The sequence below is a fragment of the Kryptolebias marmoratus genome, linkage group LG18 (assembly GCF_001649575.2).
Source record: "Kryptolebias marmoratus isolate JLee-2015 linkage group LG18, ASM164957v2, whole genome shotgun sequence".
Taxonomy (NCBI): domain Eukaryota; kingdom Metazoa; phylum Chordata; class Actinopteri; order Cyprinodontiformes; family Rivulidae; genus Kryptolebias; species Kryptolebias marmoratus.
This window is the reverse complement of record NC_051447.1, coordinates 4,104,581-4,130,639: the sequence shown is the minus strand read 5'-3', so window position 1 is coordinate 4,130,639 and position 26,059 is coordinate 4,104,581. Positions and strand designations below refer to the sequence as shown.

The window sequence follows — 26,059 nt, the reverse complement described above, 5'->3', positions numbered from 1 at the left end:
TGTCCGTGTCCTCTCATGTCAAACATGTTGGACTCTTTCAGGAACCAAATGTCCTGTTTGTCTTCACTTTATTTACTGCAGTGAACACCGAGCCTCTCTGCAGAAGTTTCAACCTCGGTGTGGGGATTTCCAGTTCATCAGGCCGATCTTTCCACTTACAGTTAAAAGCAAGATTTATTTCATTTACTCCATTTATCTTATCATTTCCATTTAGAACCAAATAAAAAAAATCAAAAATCCATCAGAAATCCAAAAATACACATTTCCTTCACCTGAACAGAACCACACTTGACCTTAAATAACCCTCCCTCTGCTTTAACCAGAACAGGGAAAGTCGCAGCCCCCTAGTGGTGATAATAAATCATCCTTCTGCTGTTCTTCTGTTTCATGTTTGTTCAGAAAGGTTCAGTGTGACCACATATCTTTCTCAGTTTCACAAACTCTCTTTGATAAGGAGTTCATTTTACGCACCGCGGCGAAAAAGAAGAAGAATCACAGACATCCTTTCTGCTCCAGCTGACAGAGTGTCAGTAAATAAATCAGAGCTGCAGCTTTAAAGAACAGGACCTGTAGAATAAAGGTGTGAAGGTGAGATTAAACCAGCCGCTGACAGCTAAGGATTCAGTTTACCTGAAATCCAGAACAGAAGAAACATGGCTCCGAGCTGCTCAGTCTGTGAATCCTCTGCGCTCAGTCAGCTACTTATATACCGGTAATAGGCTACTTTGTGTCCGCCTACTTACCAACCAGACCCAACCCGACATTTCTCTGAATTCAGCGGGTCGGGTCCCATGTGACATGTGATATGGTGGTGAAAGTCCCACCCACAACATGCTGTTAGACTCTCCCTTGGCGCATGCGCACTTAATTTCTTCCCGCTTGTTGAAGATCAGCCGCTTCGACACTTTTTTGGTGGTTTAATCTTCTACACAGATCCATAATTCTGAATGATTTTAACTCAAAGGTGCTCTGTGTTCATTCTGATCGCTGCTGAGGCGGTTTTTGGACAGTTTATGCACCCGGAAGTAGGACGAAACGACGTGACTTTTATATTTCCTTCTGCTTTAGTTTGACAATTTGTCTACTCTTATTACTAATTTTTTTTTCAAATTGATGTTTTTAGTTCCAACTCGAGGACTTTAAATGAAATTCCCGTCAGTGCATGAGTTCCTGGTGACAAACGACGGTAATGTTTTTTGTTTTGGAACAGTTTTTGTTTTGGCTATCAGTTTGTGTTTCTCTGCTTCAAGCCGACTCAGTCTACAAGTTCTCATTTAGACTCACATTTTAGGTAGTAATAACGCTGCTGGAGTAAATATTTATTGATAGTGCGACCAGTAAATTCAGTTCAGTTTCCTTTCCTTTATTTCGCTTTCCTTTCTTTCGCACGCACGAAGCTCAGGACCATCTTCTCTCACGCTCATCCTGGCCCAGCAGGCGTGTAGACACTGAATTTCCTGTCCCGTGGATGTGATGCTCCGGTGGGTCGTGGACATTTAAATAGACTCACGGAAACCGCGTGCGACTTTTCGGACCAGGACAGATCTGTGTCTTCTGTTGACTTCTGTCTTCTTTGTTAAACGTGGGTGAAAGTGAGGTGAATAAGTCCCAGGTTGGCAAACAACTGAACAGACACTACCTGAGTAAATGAACCTGATTTATTTGATTTGTTGGGTCCAGTAATGGTTCTGGAGATGAAAAGGGCCCAACCTCCTTCAGGGGCCACATGTGACACACCTCTGTGTTTTGTGCCACAGAGAGACTGAAACTGAAGTGTAAACGATGAAATAGTAAAATATGTTCATAGTTTGATGTGTTTCCGTTTTACTTTTTCATATTTTTACATTAAATACAACAAATTTAATTCGTTTAGGGTTAGGGACTTTTTAAAATAATGCACAATAGGAAAATTAGTAATTTATTGTGTTTATGCATCTCCTACTGTATAACCATCATGTTGACAGTGACTTTAGGTATAAAACAGGATTCCTCTGAGCCCTCCCTGCTGCCTGTTTGTTGAATTAATCAGGAGTTACAGCTTTCTGAAGTTCTATTTAGGATAAATTTAGATAACACATGTACATTTCCTCACAAAAACACGTCCTGAACAGTTATTTTTTCTACTATTGGTATCAAACAGGGAGGGCTTGATTCTACAGCCTCATTTGATCCCTTCATGTGCAGCAACATTAAAAAAGAGAAACGACTAAATCTAGGAGAGTCCAGGTTTTCCTGATGGAGCCACAGAAGATGGATGTCTGAGGGGTTGGAGATCACGGTGGTGCAGTTCAGACCATGATGTTTTGGAGGAGAGAAATCTGAGAATCTGAGAGGGATTTTCTCACACATTTGAAGCTCCAAGCTCAGACTTTACCGGATGCTGGTTTAGGATGAAACACCACTGCAATCAACAATTTGGTTCGGTGCAGAAGCTTTTATTTTGACAGTCAGCGGAAGCAGCATCCATGTTGCCTTTCTGAGTCAGTTAAAAATCACCGCAGCAGCTGATCCGCTGAATCAAAGTTGAAGCTGCTCACCTGTGGATGAAGATGGACTCTGTAGCGGTGGAGGTAGACGGCAGCGTCATGGAGGGAGTGAGTAACCGACTCTTTATTCCGTCGAGAAAGGAGAGAAAAGCGGCTGCCGTTCCGCGCCGATAAACGCAATGCTAGCAGAGGGCTTGCCGCCGGTTCTGACCCCGATGCCGCTTCTGTTTCGTCCCCGGTGTCGATTCTCCGCAGGGCGGACAGATCCTGAGAGTCTCCGCGGCGCTCAGCTGCATCATCGGAACCGCCATCAAGATCGCTAAGATCCGGGCCGGAAGGAGCACACCGGGGCTCAGGTGAGTTAGCATCCTGCTAACAGGCTAACAGGCTAACGTTAGCCTATTCTTTAAAGTTGATTGACTTTGCATTAATTATAAAAACTTATACTATCAACATGTTGGTGTTGTAAGTAATATAAAACTAATCTCTTAGACAAGTTGAAACCTTTAATTCCACCTGGATGTTTTTAAAATATATAAATTTAATTGAGTTAAATCATCAGCGTCTGGAAAAAAACAACCAGACTCCGTTAAAAAAACACCTAAAATAAGACAGCTAATGAGCTTCTGAAGCATCACAGAGAATAAATGACCAATTTAAAGAGAATTCATGAAATCTTTTAGTTTTCTTTCATACAGATACCTCTGAGCTGCTGTGAAACAATAATTTCATCTAAGTACTTTAATTTACTGCCTGTAAAGTTTAGGACAAACTAGATTTAATTTTGACTGACAAGATTTCACAAAGCACTTAAAGGATCTGTTAGTGTAGGGTGATCAGTTTTAAGTGTTTGTAGTTTTTTAGCTCCTGAAATCTCATCTGTGTGAATGTTTATCTTGGTCTGCTGCGTCAGCCGTCATGATGGAAGGAGGAGGGACATCTTAACAGGTTTTTATGCCTGCGTTTGGTGTTTTCAGACCTCAGCACCTCACTGGCCTCCAGCTGGTCTCAGATCTGTGTTCGGGCAGTTTGCAGGGAGCCAGCATCGGCTCCACCGACATCAGTCTGACTCCAGGAAAGATCCGGTCCGGGAACCATGCAGCCGACACGCAGACTGCGGGGTGAGACTCCGTCAGCAGCTGCTGCCTGTCTCTGATGGATGCTGTAATGAGTGATGGTTGTTTTTTTTTTTTCTGTAATCTGTGTGTGTTTGTGCCAGGAGTGTGTGCCTGCTGCTGCAGGTGGCTCTGCCCTGCGCTCTGTACGCCGACGGCGTCTCAAAGCTCCGACTGAAGGGAGGAACCAACGCAGAGATGGCACCTCAGATCGACTACACGCTCAAGGTCCTCAGTCTGCAGGAACCGTGGGGTTAATGGCTGTTAAATGGACTGAACCTGTTCTCAGCAGAGCAGACGTTTTAATCTGATTCTTTTGAGTTTAGATGTAATCTTCATGAATAAGGTCCCTTTGTGTTGATGTTTGGCATCCCAGATTAAGAACGTTTTTGCTTTTAGTTAGCCTTCTGCTTCTTTTAGCTGAAACCACTCAGTTTCAGCTAATTTAATGGCTGGTTTTCTCCTTCAGGTCTTTAAACCTATCGCTGAGAAGTTTGGAGTCCATTTTGACTGCGACGTCCGGATGAGGTCAGTTCATTACCATCTTTAAATGCGCTGTGTGTCTCTGTGTTTGACTGTGTGTGTGTGTCAGGGGTTACTACCCTAAGGGTGGAGGGGAGGTGTTCGTGACGGTGAATCCAGTGAAGGAGCTGCAGCCCGTCACCCTGACGGAGAGAGGAAACATCACAAAGATTCACGGCAGAGCGTTTGTGGCCGGAGTCCTGCCCTACAAAGTAAAAGTCCCTCACAAATTTTTCTACACCTCAGGCGGGACGCCAGGTCATCGTCAGACATGTTCGTTTGTTTGTTTGTTCTCAGTTGGCGAAAGACATGTCGGCCGCTGCTGTTCGAACCATCAGGAAGGAAATCAAAGAACTTTACATCAACATCCAGCCGCTGCAGGAGAAGGACAAGGCCTACGGGAACGGAAACGGCATCATGTGAGCCCCGCCCACTCAATGACATCACTGCAGCATAAGTTTAGAGAGCAAAATGGGAAAATAATTATCTTAAAACGTGACAGAAAACGCATCACTGTGCTGTTAACTCGTGTTTCAGAAGGTTTTAATTAAAATAGGAGTTGATGGTAATTAATAAACAAAACGGGTGTTTTCTCGCCAGTTCTCTGATTGGTCCCTCCTCTGTCCTCCGTCTCTGATTGGTCCCTCCTGTCTGTGTTTCAGAATCATCGCAGAGTCGTCCTCAGGTTGTCTGTTTGCAGGCTCCTCTCTGGGAAAGAAAGGTGAGGAGGTCAGCTGACCAGCAGGTGGCAGCACTGCTCCACAGCATAAAAATCACTTTGACATGAAATGTAAGGCATGTTTCTGTCATTTGGACTCTGGTTCTGGTGGTTCTGCTTCTCAGGCTGATAAATCTTTTGATCTGTAAACGCTCACCTGTGTGTTCCAGGTGTGTATGCAGATAAGGTCGGTATAGAAGCTGCTGAGATGTTGCTGAGGAACATCAGACACAACGGCTGCGTGGACGAGTTCCTGCAGGACCAGGTGAGACCCTCTGTCTCTCTCACATGCACCTGTCCGTACCACACCTGGTGACCTTACTGACTTCTCCTCCTCCTCCGCAGCTCATCATCTTCATGGCACTGGCGAAGGGAACGTCTCGGATTCGGACCGGCGCCGTAACGTTGCACACGCAGACGGCCATTCACATCGCAGAGCAGCTGACGCAGGTCGGAGAAATAAATGCGATGGAGCAGCTGCTGATGTTCAGCTTCAATAAAAACACTTTGAGTTTGGTCCTCTGTGGCGTCATCAGGAACGAAATCTGTGAAAAATCAACACTTTTTATTCCCTCTGGGCCTCTGTATTCAGTCTGCGATTGAGTGTTTGTGTCAAACGTTTTTATTTGTTGTTGTCGTTTGCAGGCGAAGTTCACGATAACAAAATGTGAGGAGGAGCTGAGCAGCAGTGTCACCTACATCATCGAATGTGAAGGATCAGGAGTCGTGAACCCCAACCTGTAGCCTCACACACACACACACACACTCTGCTGGACTTGTAGCTGCTGACCCTCTTAGTTTTTTGTCTCTCAGGGTTTATTTCCTTAAAAAAACTAATAATAAATAAAACTCTTCCCAACGTTTTCACTTGTTTCTGAGCTTTTTTTCTTAGATTTAAAGCTTCATCATGAGGTAAATGTTAACTTTGAACTATTTTAATGTAAAATTATATCTTTTAGTTAAAAAGTTGAGTTTAAAACTGACTGAAAGTTAAAATATATCCTAAATGACATTAGGAGTTTAAAATAAATAAACTTGATGTGTTTTATTTATTTATTTTTTTATTTTTATTTTTTTTAAGGCATAATTAATTGTCCTCTTGTCAACATTTTAAACTTTCTGGGCGTTCTGCTGTTGGATTCTGGGTAATGTAGTCTCCAGGATCAGCTGGGGGTTTTTGTTCCTGAAGGATGGAAAACAAGAAAACGTGACCTATTCTGGGTTTCGCCTGATGGTTCTGGATCAGGACTTCCTTTGGCCCCCGCTCTGTTTCCGTGGCGTCACTGTCCCGGTGTCGTGTTCCGTGTCCTTCTAACCTCTTTCACTCACCTGGCGCAGGTGAGCCGGTGCTCAGCATGTACAGCTGGAGGTCCGGCTCAGACCTTGAATGTGTGTTGAAACCTGAGGACGCTGGAAACTCACACCTCTGTCCCCTTCGGGCCTGACGGGAACCCAATCCGGGTCACCTGACGCCTCCCGGGCTCAGTGTCCTCGCAGTCAGCTCGCCGTCCTGCAGCATGGCGGACACCGGGGCCTGGAGGACGCACCAGGACGACCCCCGGGTGCCCCAGCCAGGACCTGGACCTGGACCAGGACCAGCACCAAACCGCGTTTGGATCTCACTGATCGCAGGTTAGTTTGACCTGATCCAGCTGGTTTTTGACCCAAACGGATCAGTGCCTCTGTCAGAACTACAACCTGGTTTTGAGTCTGGGGTCTCCAAACCAACCAATCAGAGCGGAGAACTCCACCTACCTCCAACATCAGCAACTCTTTATCTTTTTAATCTGCTGGGCAGATCAGACCCAGATGTTACCAAAATAAAAGCCTTATTCTGACTTGTTTCAACTCTGGAGCAAACAGCTGGAGTTGTTTTATCAAACTGAACAGTTTCCTGTTTAGAGAATGAAATTTGGATCCGGCTGCAGGTCTTTGTGTCCTCGGACGTCTTTAATTCAGTCTGCATCTCTCCCAGGTGTGTCTGAAAACAATCCATCACCTGCCTTTAATGGAGGAAGCAGCTGTAGGTTATTAACGTTGTTTTTTTCCTCAGTTTGTTCTGTTTAGTGCTGGCTGCTAACTTCTGTACTTTTCAGTCAAAACAGTATAAACGTTAAAGTTTGACTTCACAATGAAGTTCTAATGAAAGAGTTCACAATAAAATTAAATAATTTCATTAAACGTTTTAAAATGTGAGGAGAGTTGCAATGTTTTTAGATGTATTTATGATAGTTTCCGCACCGTTTCAGCTAAAATTCTGACTTTCTGAGAGCGGGAAACACATCTACGTCACAGATATAAACTTTAAGATGTTTAATGACAAAATATAATCTTTAAAATTTAAAAACATTATTAAAATCAAAGCAGGCAAATACATTTTTTAATTTTAAAGTGTAAAAAAAAATATGGACTTGACTGAATTTTTAAAGTTAAAGTTGGCAAAACAGCAGCTAAAAGCTAATTTAGGAAACTAGATAAAGTTTAAAATAACCAGGAAAGTGAGGCTAAACAGTAGCTAAATGCTAAACCCAGAAACACACGAGCTAAAGGTTCAAATAAGCAGAATGTAGCTAAAAATAAAACAAGCGTAACAGTAACTAGAAGCTATAATTAGCAAATCAGCAGCTAAAAGCTAAAACTGAAGCTAGTATTTTGAAGTACATTAAAAGAAAACAGATTTTTTGATGCACTGAAGAGGTTTTAGTGAAGAGGGACAAATGTAAATAATGTGAAATATTTCAAATAATATAAGAGTTACAAACAGCTGAATGTTTTGCTGCCTGAGTGGCTGAAAGTTGCTGACGTTTGTCCCCAAAAAAGAACAAATTGCTGAGTACTCAGTAAATACCTGATTCTCTTCATTTCAGGTAAATCAATGCGGGTCGGTTGGCTTTTAAAGGCTGAAACTAACATAAATATTAGTTCGGTTATAAATCTTCGCGTTATTTTTGAAAACGTGTCGCAAATATTCAGAAAAGACACAAATAATCATGATAAAAAAAACGGTTTTGCGTAAAACCTGCCCAGTTGTGTGATTTACTTTACTCCCAGGGGACCGTAAAGGCAGCGCGGCGCTGATTGGCTGCGGTTGCCATGGGAGCGGCAGAGGCTCCCGTTGCCACGGTAACGCCTCCTTAAGGAGGGATTTGGTCAATCTGAGTTTCAGACACTCGGAGCGTCGAAAAGCTCTCGCGGCGGCAACGAGCTAACATGCTAACCCGGGAGCTTTTACCGGGGGAAACCGGGGGGAAAACAGCGGGGAGGAGTCCGCTATGAACGAAAAGACGCCGCGGGGACCGAGGAGAGAGTTTTTGAACTTTTTAAAACACTCCCCGCGCGGCTGGATGCTAACGAGCTGCTAGCAGTTAAAAAAGTTTCTGAGGTGAAGCGGCGCAGGAATTAGACGGAGCCGCGTCGGCGGAGGGCGTGGAGCATTGCCCGGTCCCGTCGGCCCGGTTCGGGATGGCAGAGGACAGCGACCTGAAGGGAACCGCAGAGTTTATCAAAGGTAACTTACAAAAATAAATAAATAACAAACATAGTTAATAAGTATAAAGTTAAAATGATCCAGGCAGCGCAGAATTAAAGGACCGGGCGCTTTTTAAAGGTTTAAAAAGTTACTAAAAATGATAAATATTAACTAAAAACTTATATTATCTACAAATTTACCACTTTAGGTTGCAAACAATCAATCTAATCTTTAAAGAAAATTTATAGGTAACATTAGATATAAAGAAAATAAGTTCCATTTAGTGTTTGGTAATATCTGTGTATCCATTAGTCTGGAAATAAACTGACTTGTTGAGTTTATTAAAAATCAAATTTAAGTTTTCTTTTCTTATACAGAAACTTTTAAAAGTCTGTTCAGTTTAACTAGTCAAAACAAAGTAATGCAGATATTAAAAGTTCTTTCTTGGTCCAAAATCAGTTGATTTTAATGGGGTTTTTTTAGTCCATGTTGAGATGTTTTAATCCTAAAATATTATTAATTGTTGATTTATAAGTCTGTATTTCTGTGAAAAAAACCTTAAATATTGTGATCTGAATGTGAGTTTCTAGATGAAAGTCTTGTATTTGTTGGATTCTGGGTTTTTTTACGTCCTGTTTTTGTTTTTAAAGCTGTAACCTCAGGTGATACACCTGAGTCATTTCCTTCAGTCTGCAGTTTATTCACGATGACAGGAGCCGATTCCAGCTCGTCGTCACCAGTTTCAGCTTCAGACCGTCTGATTATTATATTTACTTACAGGTCTTTATCTAATGTAAGAAGTTTGAGTTTAATGAAGTCCGTGGAGACTTGTTTTTAAAGGTAAACAGGTGTTAAAAGGTAAATCAAGGCTGACAGTAGTTTATTTAATGTTTATATAAGTGTATTAATGTAGGATAGCCTTTTTAAAAGTTATAAAACTGAATTTATTCATATAAGTACAGGATTGAGCCTGATGAGTTTTATCAATCATCCTGTTAGTTTTTAAAATAAAATATCTGGAGGAAACTGATGAAGAAACTCTCCCTGGCGACTCAGAAATCCATCCAGAATGAGGAAAAAACAACAATATTTGTCTGTGTCTGTAATGGAAATCAGATTGAGGTTATAAAAATATCACTTCCTGATCACCTTGAGGTTGTTTCAACTGGATGGAAGGAAAAAGTCAAACTGATCTGATTTCTCTTCGCAGACCGCCTGTACTTCGCCACGCTGCGCAGCAAACCCAAAAGCACGGCCAACACGCACTACTTCTGCACCGACGACGAATTTGTCTACGAGAAGTAAGTTCCCTGCCACCTTCCCACCGCCTACCCGCCGTGCTGCGTCCTGGGTACTGAAACCCAACCTGCGCGTGTTTACGTTTAGAAAACTCGCTGCAGGTTGACGTTTTGGAGTCTGTTCTCACAGGTTAGTCAGAGATCAGACCGATAGAGGAGCAGATTTTCAGCCCAGGGCTTTGTTTACGTTTAATGCAGACCCACATATATGGAAATCTGCAGGAGGGAGCAGTTTTAAATTGCACCAGCTTTTTCTGAGTCCCTCTACTGTTTGAGAGTAAGTCTGCCGCACAAATCTTGGTTTTGAACATGTTCAAAAGTCAAGCGACACACTTGCGAGTCTCTGAGAGTCTCTGAGAGTCTCATGGTGATCTGGAGACTCCATCATGACCGCAGACCGGTGGCTCGGCTCATCAGGTTTATTTGTAATCAGTTTGGATAATTAAAGGTTTCTACAGAGTCTTGTAAAGTCATAAAATCTCCTAAATTTAATTATCTGAATTTTAGGCCTTGGTCAGACTTCTTTTAGGTCTTAAAATAAAATTTAGTTTTACCTTAAATTGGAGTCGTAATGGTGTTTTTAAAAGGTCTAAATGTTTTATCTCTCCTGCGTTGATCATTTGTAAAAGTGAATTTTTATGTGAAGCCATGTGAGGACCAAGACAAACAGAGGACCAAAGCTTAATATTTATTCAGTTTTTTCTCAGCATTTGTGTTCCTTTCCTTTTTTGGACACCTGAGCGTTCAGAGACCTGCTTGAGTTGGAATGTCTCGTTTTTACAGCCTGACCTGAATACAGTGGAAACTTTCGATAAGGATGAAATATTTCTGGATTTTCAGACTTTCACTTTCCCCTGCGGCAGCTGCAGCAGCTGGCGACGAGCACTGAGCAGCTCTGAGACGTTTAACCTGTCCTCTCCTGTCTTTGTCCACAGCTTCTACGCAGACTTCGGCCCCCTGAACCTGGCCATGTTGTACCGATACTGCTGCAAGCTGAACAAGAAGCTGAAGGTGAGTTTCTGCTGCCTCCGACTCTCCCTCTGCAGGAATGTCCAGAATGTCAGACAGGACAGATGCAGCGTGACGCAACCTCCCATTCACAGAAACAACAGAGCAACAGGTTCACTCTGTCACAACCAGGACTCACTCTGTCATCACGGCTGGCTGCTTCTCCTGTTTTGTGTTTGACGTTTGTTGCCATGGAGCCTTCGCCACGCCAACCGGACGGTCTGGATCCACACGCTGCATGAGTCTGCTGTTTATCACAGGGTTACCAGCAGACTGGTAACTAACCAGCTAACAGGTTAACTGGTTAAAGCAGGACTCACCTGTCCGCCTGCTTTTACTCCTCTGACCTGTTGGGGCATGTTCAGACCGGGCCTACTGCCAAAAGGCTGTCCGTCTGTGTCTGTTAACAAAATATCTCATGAACTGCAGGATGGATCTTCACTTAGTTAACTTTGGAGTCAACCTGGTTTAAGATGGCTGCCAGAGCTAGTCAACATTAGCCAGCAGTGAAATGTCTGACTCAGTCTGTGGACGGTTTCTGTCCAAGCTCTGAATTGGTAACCAAGGATGATCCCTAATGATTTCAAGCTGACAGGGTCAAAGGTCAAGGTCACAGATAACCCCCTTGTATTCAGGATTGTTGTGTGAGGGGATGACTCTGGCAGTTTACTGACGGTGCATCACGTATCGTTAGCTGTGCTGTTTGGACTTGGTAGTAGCTGAGAGTCGCACAAAATCTTACTTTCAAAGTTTGACCGGAACCGCAGCAACGCCATCTCCAAGGCCCAGTTTACACGGCGCCATTTTTAAAACACTGTGACGATGGCGATCAGGTCCTCCGGCGCCTTTTAAAGCCGGGTCTCAGACAGGAAGATTTCCCAAACTCCCAAAGGTCCAGTTCAGATGGGAATCGGGCCTAGAACCCTCCGAGCATCACTGGGCCTTTATTTGTTGTTCATGGAGAATCTTTAATAGCAAACAAACAGTAAATATTTACACCTGCCTCGCTCTTTAATCACATGTTAAACTCTGTTACAGGTGTCAATAAAGAAAGTTAAAACAAGAATTAAACCATAAGAAGCAGAATACAAAATAAAACCACTTTAAATGCTGCTGATAAGCTCAGCTTTATTTAAAAATGATTAATCTGAATAAAAAAGTGTTTTTTGTTTTTTTTTATAAAGCAGAGTGTTTGGCAGAGCAGCCATTTTAATAAGAGTCCTGAGGCTAAAAATCCAGTCGGACGGGGCGGACCTAGACGTGATTTGTTTCTGCTTTTATCTGAAGTCAGATTTTTATTTCTGCACACAAAAACATCCAACTGAAGGCAACAAATGACACTAAAGTTATTTATTGTGTCTGCATAAAATACTTCTTACTTTCTTCCTTTTGCCAAGACAGTTTTTTTTTTTTTGATGTTCATCCAGTCATTATTTTCTGCAGGTTTTATATAAAGTCGAGCTTTAGTTCAGGATATATCTGCTGAACGTCACACAGCTGCGAAGAATTTATCAAAGAAGAGCAACAAGCGATGCAAATATATGTAAATAAACACAAATAAATACAAATATACAGGGTGTCCCAAAAGATTTGACATCATTTGAAAATCCCATGGATTAAATAGGTTTAATGTTGAACAATAAAAGATTTATTCATTAATATTCAAAAAAGAGATTCTCAGGGATGTAGATTTTCTTTCACAGAGTTTAATAAAGTTTAATAGGAGTCCAGCTCCTGGGTTTTATTTTATTTTCTAACACACAAACAGCCATTTCATTTCTACTAAACATCCTTCTTCCCCCTAATTTAAAAACTTAAAAATGTGTCAAAAGTGACTTTTGACACATTTTGTTTTAAATCTAAGATAATATTTACTCTGGTAAAAGCAGAACCATTACTTGTTTAAATAATCAGGAAATCTTTAATCAGAAGTAGTGAATTTAGCTAAATGAACATTAAATTTATTTCAGCAGCTTTACAAAATATTCAGCTTGAAATTATTTTTTTTGTCTTTTTATTATAAACCGATTCTTTATTTTTACTTGGGCAGAATGCCTGAAAATCATTTCATCGTGTTTCAGATCCTCTGTTTTCCGTTTTCCACCAGCAGGAAATCGCTCTGAAAACGAACTATGGTTTTATTGTCACTGTCGCTCACTCCAAATGATGGTCGGCCCATTTGGGTCGGCAGAGAGCCTCTAATGAGGAACGACCTGGCGGCTGAAGGTTTAACGGGTCTGTGTGAGAATCTGCAGCCGGACATTTCCTCTGACGCCGCAGAAACCACCAGGGTGTGATTTAATCTCAATCTGACATCAGCAGCTGAAAACTGCAGCTTGTGGTCTCACTGCGACAGAAAAACGGTAAATAATAATAAAAATAACTTTGTGTTTGTCGTCGTGCAGTCGTTCACCCTGACCAGGAAGAGGATCGTTCACTACACCAGCTTCGACCAGAGGAAGAGATCCAACGCCGCCGTTCTGATTGGAGGCTACGCCGTGAGTCAGAAGTTTATAATTACACTTCCTGTCGTTCAAATAAAGCTTTATTCGCTGCACGACTTCATTCGTCTCAACAGGAACCTTAGTTAGGCTTTTAAATTAATATATCAGATAATAAATCTACTTTTCTGTTTTTAGTGACAGCTTTTTGGCGTCATTAATGTGGGGAAAGTAGAAGGTTCAGGTTGAAGTTATAAAATGACGACTTTCTTTGATTTATGTATAAATTAACAGCAATAAACATGATGCTAACAGTTTTAGCTTCTCTATGGGGTTTGCAGTGTTATGTTAGCATCTATGCTAACAGGGTGTTAATCTGCTCTCTTTATCAGGAATGAAAATATATAATAAGTGTTTGTTTTATAAGCTGTAATCGCCACGAGGTTCCTGATAATCCCAGAACATGAGCAGCGATCGGATCAGAGCTAATCCATCATCACCAGAAACCCAGAGTTTACGTTACAGCACCGTCTGCGAATTCCCTAAACAGGTTTTCAGTCGACCGAGGTTTCATTACCGGCACAAACGTTTCCTTATGAACATTACGTGCTTGTTTTTTTGCAGCAGCGTTTAAAAACTTTGACCCGAGGCACGGGTGGGTCCAGGAAAACAGATTATTTGTATGAAAAGTCAGTTTTTTTTACCACGTTTGTTAAAAGCAGCGGTGTGCGGGCGGATCGGGCCGACCTGCTGGCCCGTCTCTCCTGCTGCGTTTCGTCTGCTAAATATTTGATGCTGTTGAAGCCGCAGAAACAAAAGTTGATTGTTTGCAGAGAGGAGCTGCAGACTCTGATACAATCAGACCTCTTCACACACCGAGGACCCACAACAACTCGTGATTTTCAGTCTCAAAGACATTAAACCCAACCTGCCGGCTGTTTTTATGAGCTGGAGGCTCAGGTGGAGCTGAAGAAGGTTTCCTCCAATAAAATCCATGAATGTTTGCAGATTTAAAGAGCTCCTGCTGTCTGTAGCTGTCATCAGCTGATCAAGTCTCAGTTATTTTTATAAACCGATTAGAGATCAAGCGAAGTAGAAGGTAGACCTGTTATATAACTCACGGATGATCTGTTTGTTCATTTCAGGTGATCTACCTGAAGAAAACTCCAGAAGAGGCTTACAGAGCGCTGATCTCCGGCTCAAACGCCTCCTACCTGCCGTTCAGGTACATTTTCACCTCTTTATATATTTAATTCCTGCAGGAATAACGTCAAAAAAAGGACGCATGGTATCAAATATGACAACATTTTCCAACCCCTGAAAAGCTAAATGATCGTTAGGTCTCCTCTGTGGCTGGATTTACTTGATGAAGGTCCAAATATACAAGTTGTAAACACTTTAAACAGGCTTTGATTATCCTTTTCTGTTAAAATGTGAACGTTGTGTGAGGCGCAACAAGAACTCTGATTTCAAACACAAAGCTGCAAAATAATCTGTAGATTTATGTGTCTCAGGTCTGGTTTTCTGGTTTTTAGTTTGGTCTGAGGTACAGCAGAGATAAAAAATGTTTTTTTTGTTTGTTTTTTTGTTGGATTTGTAAACTGGTCAGAGTTCTCTTTGCTGCAAACGTTGTTTTTTGTGTCGATTCATTCGTTTTTTTCATTTTGGAGCTTTTTTTACTCTGAGCTTTCTTGACTTGAGGCCTAAGTTTGAAAAGATAACGTCTGTTTCGTGAAAATGCAACGCAGAACGTTTTGTTCTTGAAGCCTCAACCTGAAGGTTCCAGGTATCCTGAGCGCTGCCTCCCTTCCAGAACGCCTCACAGAATATTTCTGAAACAAACGGAGCCGGAGAGTTGCGTCCTGGACGTGCAGCTGATTAATCTCCGTGATGCTCACGTGTCTGTGAGCAGCAGAACCTCTGAGAAACATTTCCAACATCCTGTTGAGTCCAAGCCACAGTTCAGCCGACTCTGAAAACCACGGTAACTTTAACTGCCTGAGTTTCCGGAGGAAGGAAGTCACTGGTGATAATTAGCAGGGATAACACGGCCCAGTTTGTGTGTAATTTACAGTAATAATACAATAAATTACACTAATTTATTCTTTGTTTTATTGGGTTTTGTTTTCTTTCAGTCAGGAATCAAATCTTTACAGAGTTTTGTGTTTTGACCAAAGGAGGAATAAAGTAGGTTTGAGCTTCTGTTTGTTTTGACAGCAGATGCTCAGAGATAAGTGTGTGTGTGTGCCTGTTTTTTGTTACCTTTAGGACCTTTCCTGGTACACACACACCCTGCTGGGATCAGTAGTCCTGTTGGGGAACAAAACCCGGTTTTAATATTTAGGTTGTAGGTCAGGTTTAGGGTCTGTGTGTGTGTGTGAGACAGAGGTCTTTTGTTGTCATCAGCGCACTGATTACATAACAGGACAACGACTTTGTTCCCCCGTCAGCCTCAGGAGGAGCTCTGAGCTCTCTGCAGACAGCTGCTGGATTAAACATGGTGTACAGGCCACGCCCACTTAGCGAGGTGTTCACTGACCGCCAGTAAAACAAACATTTTGAAGGCCAAAGCTGGCTGCACTCTTTAAATTCTCAGGAAGTTTTTCATTACTTGGAACAAGAACAACTTTGGTGACTTTTCCGCTAAAATAAACCAGATCGTTAGTGATGCACGTCAGGAATTATTTTTACCTGCTGAAGGACTAAAAACTCAGTAATTAAAGGGTGGGGTTTCAGGAAAGGTTGGTTTAAATCCAAAACAGTGATTATAACTCACTTTAAAAAAACTTTCAGTCTAATTTGTGAACAGATGATGTAAAAGCTCAGGTTTTGATCCTGATTTAAGCCAATATTAGCAATCTTCTGGTTATTCTTCCTGCATTAACTTCAGAATATTACTGAACATCCAGCAGTTTACATTTGCTGAACATTTATCATTCAGAGCATTGCAGGCCTCTGTGAGCCATATGTCAGTCTGATTTCAACCAGGAAGAAACTTCTTTTCAATTTTGTTTTTGTTTGATTTTTATGCTGTAAATGTTTTAGGCTGTTTTAGGAAAGATGTAGATGTTTAAATTCAGCAGTTTGAGGTGTAATTTCCTGAACAGATGGGATCATGTTTACGGTATTGTCCCTGAAAACCAGTTACATCTATATTTCTGCTTGGCCTGCTTTAATATTTAAATCAGAACATTTTATTTTAGTGAAGATGTTCCTGCCTCAGTAGCAGCTGTGTGTTTATTAATTAATTATTCAGTCGAGTGTTTCTGGTGTTTGGACTCTTTCCCCTCGGTCCTCTTTGCTTCAGAAACAAATCTCCGTCATGTTGGAGGCACGTTGGAGCTTAGTGACAGTCTCTGACACCTTCCTGATAACAAAGCAGAACATTTCTCGCCGCGAGGAGAGGAAACTCTCACCGACCCGCCGACGCCGGAGCAGATCTGTCCCGCCTCCAGCTGAAAGGACTTTAAGGATCTGGGTTTAATTTATAGAAAATGATTAATCTGGAAATCGTTCAGGCATCCCTGTTTGGTGTTTCTCTTTAGAAAACTTAATAACTTTGTGATTACAGTGTAAACAGATTAAAGATAGAAGTAATTTAGACATAAATAAGTTTAGTTTGAAGAGTAAACACAGGATTTACCTGCTGTTTGAGGTGAGTTGGTGTAGATCCGTTGGGCGTTGACCGTCTCTCGTCTCTGGAGGACGTTTCACGTCTCGTCCAGAAGACTTCTTTGGTTCTCATCGTGGGTTTGAAGCTACAGGTTTATGACGTCCACACGGGGGGCGCCGTGTTTTCCTCGTAGACATGGCGCCGAACATGTGGAGGACAGACAAACCTTAGTGTCTCTGTGTGGATGGGACACTGTCACACCCCTTCATCCTGTCAGCCTTTTGGGTCGTTGACGGTTGTTTTTCCCTTAGAATAAATCAGTCGTTTCTGGATTAAATGATGATGATCTGTGATCAGCCTCTGCTTTGTTTCCTGAAGGGACGCTGCCTTTGGGAATTGCACCTACAACCTGACGGTGCTGGACTGCCTGCAGGGGATCAGGAAGGTGAGATCTCGTGCTGCGTTCAAAAACCTGCAGCTGTCGAGGATTTTCAGAGTTTTACTTTATTAATACATCCGTATGTAATGAGTCGAGACGTCTGTTTATTCTTTATGCAAAAGATTTTGTCCTACTAATGCTAGTTCTGCTAATGCTAGTCCTGCTAATATTAATACTCTTACTAGTACTGTTTTGACTAATGCTCATTCTGTTATTTCTAGTCCTGCTAATGATGCTAACGCTAACTGTTTTATTGTTTCTGCTAATGCTAATTAAGCTGTTGCTAACTCCACCAGTACTAGTTGCACTAATGCTAGCTTGGCTAATGCTAGTTCTGCTAATGTTCTGTTGGATCTTGGTTAGTGATTTCCAGCTTTCAGCTGGCGTTTTGCTACTTCAGGCTATCAGCTAATGCTAACACAAATATGGCTACAACTCAGCCATTTTTAAACAAACTGAGCAAATATTTGGTGTGGAAGAAGCCTTGAGCAATCCGCATTACGTACCGAAAGATGGCTGCCAAAGCTAACAGGCTTTTATATAATATTATGCTGCTTTTAAAGAGACAAAGGCCAAATTAACAGTAAATATTTTTAATATTATTGAGCTCAGTTTAGTTTTGTAAAGAACTGATGACTCACAGGTAAAGTTCTGTCTGTGTACTTTATGGAACAAACTTTAATTTGTTCATTTAAACAACAATAAGAGATGCAGTAGTAGTTGCTGCTGAATAAAACAGGAGATAATCTTTGTAAATAATAACTTCAGCATGAATGGAGAAATAAAATGTGAACCAGGGTAGAGTCCAGAAGAAGCAGGCGGTAGACTGAGAGTGTCCGGTTCTTACAGCAGATTACTGTTATATAACAGCTCGGCGTGTTGAGGAGATTGACAGCAGCCAATCAGAGCGAGCGTGCTAATCTGGTGACAAACAGCCTGTCTGCGTTCCTGCAGCGACACTTCGCCGAAGTATCCGATCAGAAATATGAGTCTGTGTTACTTTACTGAAAAAATACCACCTGGTACTCATTCCTGCCTAATTAATCTTTGCTTCCCTCCCATTTACAGCCGCAGCTGTGGGAAAGTCAGAACGTTGTCCCATTATTAAGAATAAAGGATGTTGGTGAATTTAAATTTGAAGGCAGCAACACATCTGTTGTTTCAGAGGCAACTAAAGGCTGAAACAGTCAGTGGTGCGAATAAGGAACAGTTAGTAAATAATTAAATTAACTGGCAGCACGTCTGTAAGACGACCGGGGATAAAAAAGATCATTTTAGACGTAGAGATGAATGATCTGAACATTCTGATGATTGAGCGGCTAAAGTAAAGTACGCAGACTTTCTACAGCGGTTGAGAATAACAAATAAATAACAAATAAATAAATAAATCAGGTGTTTGTTCAAAACGTGTTTTTGTTTCTGTTTTTCAGGCTCTGCAGCACGGCTTCTTCGACTTTGAGACGTTTGATGTGGAAGAGTACGAACACTACGAGGTAAAGACCCGGGTACCACTGAGCACAACCATGTTGTTCTCAAACATGTGGAGCATAGCGCCCTCATCAGGATGATTGGAGGAACTTTAATTCATTTAATCTGAAATTCACAATAAAATACATTTAAATTAGTTTGAATCAAAGTGTCCTTTCAGAATAAGAGGCCTCATTCTGACCACCCAGCAGCCGTTTATTTTGAACCTTTGTTTTTGCTTTCAGCGTGTGGAGAACGGAGACCTGAACTGGATCGTCCCGGGGAAGTTCATGGCCTTCAGTGGACCCCATCCCAAATCTAAAATAGAAAACGGTGCGTGGAAAAAATCTGTTAAAAAAACAAAACCCCGGCGTCTGGTTTTATTTGGTGCCTTTTCTCAAACTGTCTGCGTCTTTCTCACATTCTGTCCACAGTTTATTTATTTAAACCGACTCAGAAAACCTTTCATTGTAAATACTGGATAAAGGAAACTCAAGAAGGGCTTTGACTTCACTCTGTGGCAGGTGTTTCACTTCTGGATCCACAGGATTTAGTTTGAGTTTAATCTGCTAAGAGGGAATAAGTTGAATAAGTTGAATTATTCTCTGACTTGTTGATTGTCACAAACACACCCAAAGACAGAAATTAAATTTAAATCCAAAAACTGCATTTATCAACATTTTTGCTGAAGTTTTAGATGAGATTCAGCTTGTAGGTTTGAAGAAAGAAAGGGTCAGATTCCAGAGATGCCAAAAATCTGAGAGGAATGTTTTTCACACCTGAAATTTTCCAGAGAGTCGGTTTTGTGTTTCTGAGAGCAGTTGCTGGTGAGAAAGAGCCTAAAGATCCACTTTAACTATTATTATTATTATGGATCAACACTTTAGGAGCTTCTTATGTCTGAGTGGTTCATAGTTCGGAGTTCTTTTAAAATGAACAGATGCAACTGAATTTTTCAGGACTTTGAGAAGTTTTTATTTAATCTTAGAGAAGCTGACACTAAGTCCAAATCATTTCTACCTCTTTGCTTTGTGTGTTGTGTCTGAGCTTATTTTACTGCTTTTATTTTGACGTGAAGCACCTTGTTTTTTGAGCTACGCTTAAAAAAATAAACATTTTCTCTATTAATATACTTCAGTTTGATGTATTCCAGTGATCAGTTATCCTTAACAAGCAACAAAAGTGTCAAAATCAGTATTTTCTCTTTAAAAGCGTAGTTTGGTGTTAAGAGTCTTTATGGCTGGTTTGAACAAAATGGCGCCCTAATGTTAGAGCCGTTTAAGAAGTGTTTACACCTGTTTGCTCTGCCCCCTGCAGGTTACCCTCTGCACGCACCTGAGGCTTACTTCCCCTACTTCAGAAAACACAGCGTGACCACCGTCATCCGTCTGAACAAAAAGATCTACGACGCCAAGCGCTTCATCAACGCCGGCTTTGAGCACTACGACCTCTTCTTCGTCGATGGCAGCACGCCCAGTGACATCATCGTTCGCCGCTTCCTGTACGTCTGCGAGAACACGCCGGGAGCTGTGGCCGTCCACTGCAAAGGTGAGAGACTTCCTGTCCTCTTGTCCCGTCTCCTTCAGGTGGGAGGTGCCGTTCCCGGGGTGACCAGCAGAGGGAGACGTTCTCCCAGAGTTTGGGGACGTCGCTCCTCAGGACCTGATGGCAGACAGGTGTCTCTGGGGTTGGCAGCGTGTTGGTTCTGGCTCCTTTCAGAGTACAGACGTGTGACTTGTCTGACTCATGGTGATCGGGTCACGGTTCTGATCCAAACAGGAGGAACCCTTCAGATTTATTTAGCTGACTCACCCTGTCACCTCTGTGTCTCCATCAGCCGGTCTGGGCAGAACGGGCACTCTGATTGGCTGTTACCTGATGAAACATTACCGCTTCACGGCCGGCGAGGCCATCGCCTGGATCAGGATCTGCAGGCCGGGTTCTGTCATCGGGCCCCAGCAGAACTTCCTGGAGGAGTGAGTCACCTGATGATTGTTTCAGTCCAGAGAGGGAAAAGAGATTTTATTTTCAGGAATGTTTTTGTGTCATTAAAATCATCTCTGTGAGCGCTGAGTCAGCATTTAGGGTTTGTTTTGACTCAAACTTCTTCAGACTTTTAACTATTTATGTACCGAACCTTCGGCTGATTCAGGAGACGGCTGCTGGGACTCTGGGTTTTAGTAACTTGATTTAAAAATTATTCACTCTGTAGAATTACATGGAAACTTCTTCAATTCCTTCAAAAACAAAGAAATCTGCTTCAGCTGCTCGCCCCGTTTTTGTCTTCTTATGCTACTTTTAGCTACTGCTCTGCTGCGTTTAGCTAGCCTTTTGCTTCCTTTCGTATTTAGCCAGTCTTTAGCTCCTTTTAGTTCTTGTTATCTTTTTGCAATTTTCTTTAGCCTTAGCATTTAGCTAGCCTTTTGCCACTTTTATATCTGTTTTTGCAACTTTAATCTAACTTTTGTTGCTTGTAGCTGGTATTCTGCTTCCTTGGTCTTCTCTTAAAACTCATCATTTGGATCTGAAACGCAGAGTGGCTGGACCTGGTTCGGTTCTGAAAGCAGTTAAAACCCTGTTTCCGTTTGAAGGTTCTCTGCGTGCCGCTCTTCCATCCGTGCCGTTCCGCGGCCTTGGCACCTTTTCCCCGTGGGAACAGAGAAGTGAAAGTCGACAGAAAATAATCGGCCCGAACGGCAAAGGTTCTGATCATTTTCAGTTTCCACATGAGTGTCAGGAATTTCCTCGCTGAGCGTTTCTCTTCAAACCAGCAAATGCGAAACAAAAACAGCTTTACAGTAAAAACAAACACTTGGTGACCCATTATCTCAGCTCTGCCGCTGCAGGTTTCCCCTCCTGGTGCCAGGCGGTTCGGTTCTGCTGAGTATCTAAATTTTTCAGCAGATTGATGCAGGAAATTAGAATTAACCTCCTGATTTTGTCTCCTTCTGTAAAGTTGTTGCTGAAAACTCTGTTTCTGCACAAACATTCCTTCAGATATGGAAAAATCTGAGCAGAGACAGGAAATACTGCAAAACAAAAGCTATTCCAGCTTTTTTATTAGAAAGACAGTCTTTAATATTAACAGGTTTATAAAACTGTACCTGAAGGAAGGAGTTGAACTCTTCAGCGCTTCGGTCCAGTCGTTAAAATGTTTTGTTTTGTTTGAACAGGAAGCAGACGTTGCTGTGGCTGCAGGGCGACAGCCATCGAGCCCAGAAAAGCAAGATGGAGGACAAGGCCGTGCCTCGACTCATCAGCAGCATGGACGATCTGTCGTTAAACTCCAGACCGCCTGTCTCCAACCACCTGCAGGAGGTGAGACACACACACACACACAGCTAAAGGCTAAACTTAGCCGAATTTTAGCTTCTCCCTAAAATCATCTTTGGATCTGGACCCAGAACTTTCAATAAAAAGTCTCATTTATGGTTACTAATGTAAAGAAAGTTCTCTTTAGTTGGACCTTTTTGAGGAGCTTTGGTCTCTTTTCGTGACCTGATTTAAAGTTGTTTTTTTTTGTTTGTCTCTGGTTTTGTCCTCAGGGAGACCTCGCAGACAGTTCCGATCTGACGCAGGGGGACAAACTCAGAGCCCGGAAGAGCCGACGTCCTCTTCGGCCGTCCATTACCGGAACCCTGAGGTACTGGTACTGGAACCAGAACCAGGGCACTTTTACGAGACCCGGTTCCCCGGTTGTTTAGACAACTTCACGGTCGTCGGTCCGCGACCACCTGGGCCGACGCCGACAGGTGAAGGCGAGGTTGTGAACTGACGGGTGCACTTCTGTTTTCAGAGTGGAGGAGATGAAGATGCAGAGCTGCTCGCCCGCCCAGCCGCTCAGGTACGACCTTCATCCCTTCGGTTGTTTAACGGGCAGCGGCCGCAGGTGTTGATCAGGTGTTCTGCGCTCAGGTTATCGATGGGGGTCGGTCAAAGCCCCGCCTCTGCCCTCAAGCCCTCCAAATTCCCAGCATCCTCTGCTTCTGCTGCGGCCAAAAGGATCGGAAGGAACTCCTCAACGGTGGCATCGAATATCAGAAGGTCAGAGCTCCGCCTACTTCCTGTCTGTCTCCTGCTTGTCTTCATCTTTCTCTCCTTTCCCTCCTCATCGTCAGACTAATGAGCTAAAATTTCTCTGATCTGTAAGAACTAACTGGCTTCAGTTGTTTTTGACGACCTGTTTCTTGTTGTTTATCTTTACTGTATTTGCCCCTCCCCCTCCCGCTGACCTCAGCTCAGCCTTCAGTTCGCGATTGGCCAGCTCTCTCGGCGACCTCTACACCGCCGACATCGAGGAGGATGAGAAGACTCCGTACTCCTCTGTCCCTCCCTCTTCTTCCTCCTCTGTGTCTTTAAGCCCTGCCCCCTCCGCTATAGCCCCGCCCTCTTTGCCTTGCTACGGTAACGGACCTCGCAGTTTGCAGCACGAGGTCAACAACAACAACAGCGGCGGCGGCAGCGCCCTGTATGGCGGCTCTGTGGCGCCGCCTGCAGGCAAAGGTTATATCCGCCCGGTGCATCAGGACCCCTACAGGGGCCACGGGCCGTACGGCGCCATGAAGGGCCCTTCAGGACGCTACCTGAGCCGCTCCATACCTGTAAGTCCTCTGTCACAGCAGCAGCTTGACCCCGCCCCTTTTTACTGATTGGTTCTTTCTGTTCTGACATCAGTGACACGCTGGAGGCAGCCATTTTATAGGCTGAGGTTCCAGTGTGTTTCTAATGTTCTGAAGGTTTCTGTCGGTTCTGGAGCTCACCTGACGAGGTGTCAACCTGAGGAACACGGCAACGAATAAAAAGACGTTTGACGTTTCCGGTTTCAGACGCTGAAATCTTCGTTTGAACGCCTCGTCAGTCTGACCTTCGTCTGCTGGATCTGTGTCTCTGACAGCTGCTGACCTGTGGGACGTTTCTGTCTTTGTTTTACTGTCTGAGCGTCTTAAAGGGGCAGTCCAGCCATCTTTGAAGTGATGTTCGAGGCTAACGGCTATTAGCTGATGAAAAACCATAAATATCAGCCTCTCGTTTGGCTGTTAGCCCGGCCTGGATGAAGACTTTTGCCTCACGTCACTCAAAGATAACTGGACTATCCCTTTAACGTCACTGAGTCACACTAACCTGAAGCTGCTGCTGAGCTGAGGAGCCGTTTCCTCCACACCGAGAAGACGTTTCAGGTCCTTGTCTGAGTAAAACAAGACATTATTCATCTTTTCTTTCAGGCTTTTTACAGTCAGACTGACTGTGATTATAGGTCATAGAGATAATCCTGCTGGTTTTACCAGGTCAGATCAGCTCTCTTCTGTTCTGAGCCTGAATTACAGTAAATACATATTAAAAATAAAGGTTAATTATACCCAGCTGAGGCTCAGCTAGCAGCTGAAATATACGACCTGAAAGAGACAAAGTTCGGCTGTTAATGGAGAATAAAAAGGACCAGAACAGTTCCTGAAAACAGAACGATGATCGTCAGGACGGCGCCACCTGCTGACTGAACCACAGACTAGTTACCTTAATTAACTCCTTATCGTGTGATCAAAACTAGACGAGCAAGTTCAGATTAACGTCTGAAGCTGCTTTAAGAAATTAATTTAAACTAAAAATAATTAAAGAAATTCAGTTTCAACGACTTCAATAACCTGCTGAACTTGAAGATGAGCTGCAACAGCCAAAGGAAGCAGGACACCAGCTAAAAGCTAAAGGAAGCAGGACACCAGCTAAAAGCTAAAATAGGCATTTTAATAAATCTGTTGATTTAAATGATTTATTTGTTTTAACTAATCAAACTTATTGAAAATGATCAATAAGTTTGAGATCTTCACCAGCTGTGAGTTAAAGCTGTTTGGTTACCTTTAGTTTAGTTAACTGTAGTTAACTTTAGTTTAGTTTTGACCAGCAGGGGAACGTTTGCAGAACCTGTTAAAGGTTTTAGTCCTCTCCTCTCTCTTCTCTCTGACTCAAAACATTTTTGTGTTTTTTGTTTTTCAGTCTCTTCGGTCGGAGTTCGTCCAGTACTGAGGCTACAGGTTTGACCTGAGAGGACTTCATTACCCACAATCCTCCTGTGTGGACAGGAAATAAACCAGGACTGAAACTCTCACTGTCTGTAAATAAGATGGAGTCTGAAGAGGAACTTTTTATATTTATTTCTCACAGAAGAAGAAGGTATATTTTTGTTTCCAAAGTGTCGGCTCAGTCGCTGTAATTACAGTATTTCCGTTGCGCCCTCCCGGCGCTCCGTTTCTACCTTTAAAGACAGCAGAAGAAGAACTCAGGGGATTGAAGTGATGCCTTAAAGAGTCTAGATTCTGATCAGATCCGTCTTCATGAAGATTAGTTTTAGGTTTAATATTTAAACTTTTAGGTTTTTAGTTAAAAACTCTCCAGTTAGTTCATAAAATTATTTTTACTGTCAGACTGAAAGATTTAAATGTTTAATCACGATCAGCAATAAAGGGATATTCCAAGCATTTAGAGCGCGGGGGGGGTGTTCTGTGGAGTAGCTGTGAGCAGTTAGTGTTTTACCTGCTGTGGATGACCCGGGGTGAAATCTTCATTCAGCTGCTTTTTTTTAACGATTAATTTATTTTTTTTAACTCAGCTGTGGAAGTTTGATGTTTGAGGCCAAAAAGAAAAAGGAAAAAAAGTTTGTTTGGTTTTAAAACGAGGAGTTAATCTGAATAATAATCTTCCGGGCTCCGGGACTCTGCTCCAGGGCTCTGGGGCTCCTGGCTCCGGGGTTCCCGGGCTCCATGCTCATTAACTTCCAACAGGAAGGACGTCACCAACTGGAATTTTTGTTTTCCGCTCCTGAATTTTGTCCTGAAGACTTTGCAACTGCTGATTCTTGAGGTTTAAAGGGTTTTTGTTTTAATTATGAGGTTCAATTCTCACCAAACTGGTTGCTCGGCTGTGAAATGACACCAGACTCCGCCCTCACGCCGTCGCCAGCGAGCTGCCATCGATCGTAGCCTTGGATCCTGATTGGCTGAGGGGGTCGGAGATCGTTGGATGTTCTGAAGTCAAATGGATCGTCTGATCCTGCAGGATTCCTCCAAGACTCAAAGAAACAGGCCCGAAGTGCCTTAAAGGGAAAGTTCAGACATTAGGAAGTGGGCTTCTGTGGAGGAGTTACGAATGGCAAGTATCTTACCTGTCGCAGGTAGCTCTAAACGGTGAACAGTTTGAGCTTTGGAAATGTGACAAAGAAGGAGAAAACTTTTATTTTAAATGTTTTAAATGACCTGCTGCTGTTTTTATTCACAGATGTCTTTATTTTCTGTATTTAATGTCGTGCCGAAACTTTTTAAAGGGAAGTTTCAAAAATAATAATAATAAAAATAATGTAGATATTTTGTCTTAACTGACGGCGGAGTTTCTAATAAAATAATTCTCCTGGAGTTCATTTATGTTCTCGTTTCTGTTTGAGTCAAAAAACCTTAAAAAGTCGAGTTAATTATTGTCAGAACACTGAGTCAGCGTT

General features: G+C 42.6%; 2 protein-coding genes across 3 annotated transcripts; both read left to right on the top strand.

Annotated features, from left to right (window-relative positions):
* The first annotated feature begins 1,949 nt into the window (after positions 1-1,949).
* On the top strand, positions 1,950-5,704 carry rtca (RNA 3'-terminal phosphate cyclase). The gene is made up of 11 exons (XM_017437588.3): positions 1,950-2,594; positions 2,742-2,842; positions 3,464-3,607; positions 3,706-3,829; positions 4,071-4,129; positions 4,194-4,335; positions 4,421-4,542; positions 4,786-4,844; positions 5,012-5,106; positions 5,187-5,291; positions 5,487-5,704. The coding sequence occupies exons 1-11, from the start codon at positions 2,544-2,546 to the stop codon at positions 5,583-5,585; spliced, it is 1,101 nt and encodes a 366-aa protein (XP_017293077.1). The 5' UTR covers positions 1,950-2,543; the 3' UTR covers positions 5,586-5,704.
* Positions 5,705-7,996: 2,292 nt separating this feature from the next.
* cdc14ab (cell division cycle 14Ab) lies at positions 7,997-25,976 on the top strand. Of its 2 annotated transcripts, XM_017437581.3 has the most exons (16): positions 7,997-8,349; positions 9,521-9,611; positions 10,544-10,619; positions 13,022-13,114; positions 14,203-14,282; positions 17,049-17,115; positions 18,540-18,602; positions 18,822-18,909; positions 19,894-20,124; positions 20,414-20,552; positions 21,750-21,894; positions 22,122-22,219; positions 22,373-22,420; positions 22,492-22,620; positions 22,814-23,177; positions 24,565-25,976. In XM_017437581.3, the coding sequence occupies exons 1-16, from the start codon at positions 8,304-8,306 to the stop codon at positions 24,592-24,594; spliced, it is 1,788 nt and encodes a 595-aa protein (XP_017293070.1). In that variant the 5' UTR covers positions 7,997-8,303; the 3' UTR covers positions 24,595-25,976. The 2 variants fall into 2 exon arrangements, with proteins under 2 accessions (XP_017293070.1, XP_017293071.1); XM_017437582.3 differs by lacking the exon at positions 22,814-23,177.
* Positions 25,977-26,059: the final 83 nt, after the last annotated feature.

Excerpts from the sequence above, each read along its gene's own strand:
- rtca (XM_017437588.3), top strand. The coding sequence starts at position 2,544 with ATGAAGATGGACTCTGTAGCGGTGGAGGTAGACGGCAGCGTCATGGAG. Across the intron at positions 5,107-5,186 it reads ACGAGTTCCTGCAGGACCAG|CTCATCATCTTCATGGCACT; the intron begins GTGAGACCCTCT and ends CCTCCTCCGCAG. Across the intron at positions 5,292-5,486 it reads TCGCAGAGCAGCTGACGCAG|GCGAAGTTCACGATAACAAA; the intron begins GTCGGAGAAATA and ends TGTCGTTTGCAG.
- cdc14ab (XM_017437581.3), top strand. The coding sequence starts at position 8,304 with ATGGCAGAGGACAGCGACCTGAAGGGAACCGCAGAGTTTATCAAAG. Across the intron at positions 8,350-9,520 it reads AACCGCAGAGTTTATCAAAG|ACCGCCTGTACTTCGCCACG; the intron begins GTAACTTACAAA and ends TTCTCTTCGCAG. Across the intron at positions 20,125-20,413 it reads TGTGGCCGTCCACTGCAAAG|CCGGTCTGGGCAGAACGGGC; the intron begins GTGAGAGACTTC and ends TGTCTCCATCAG.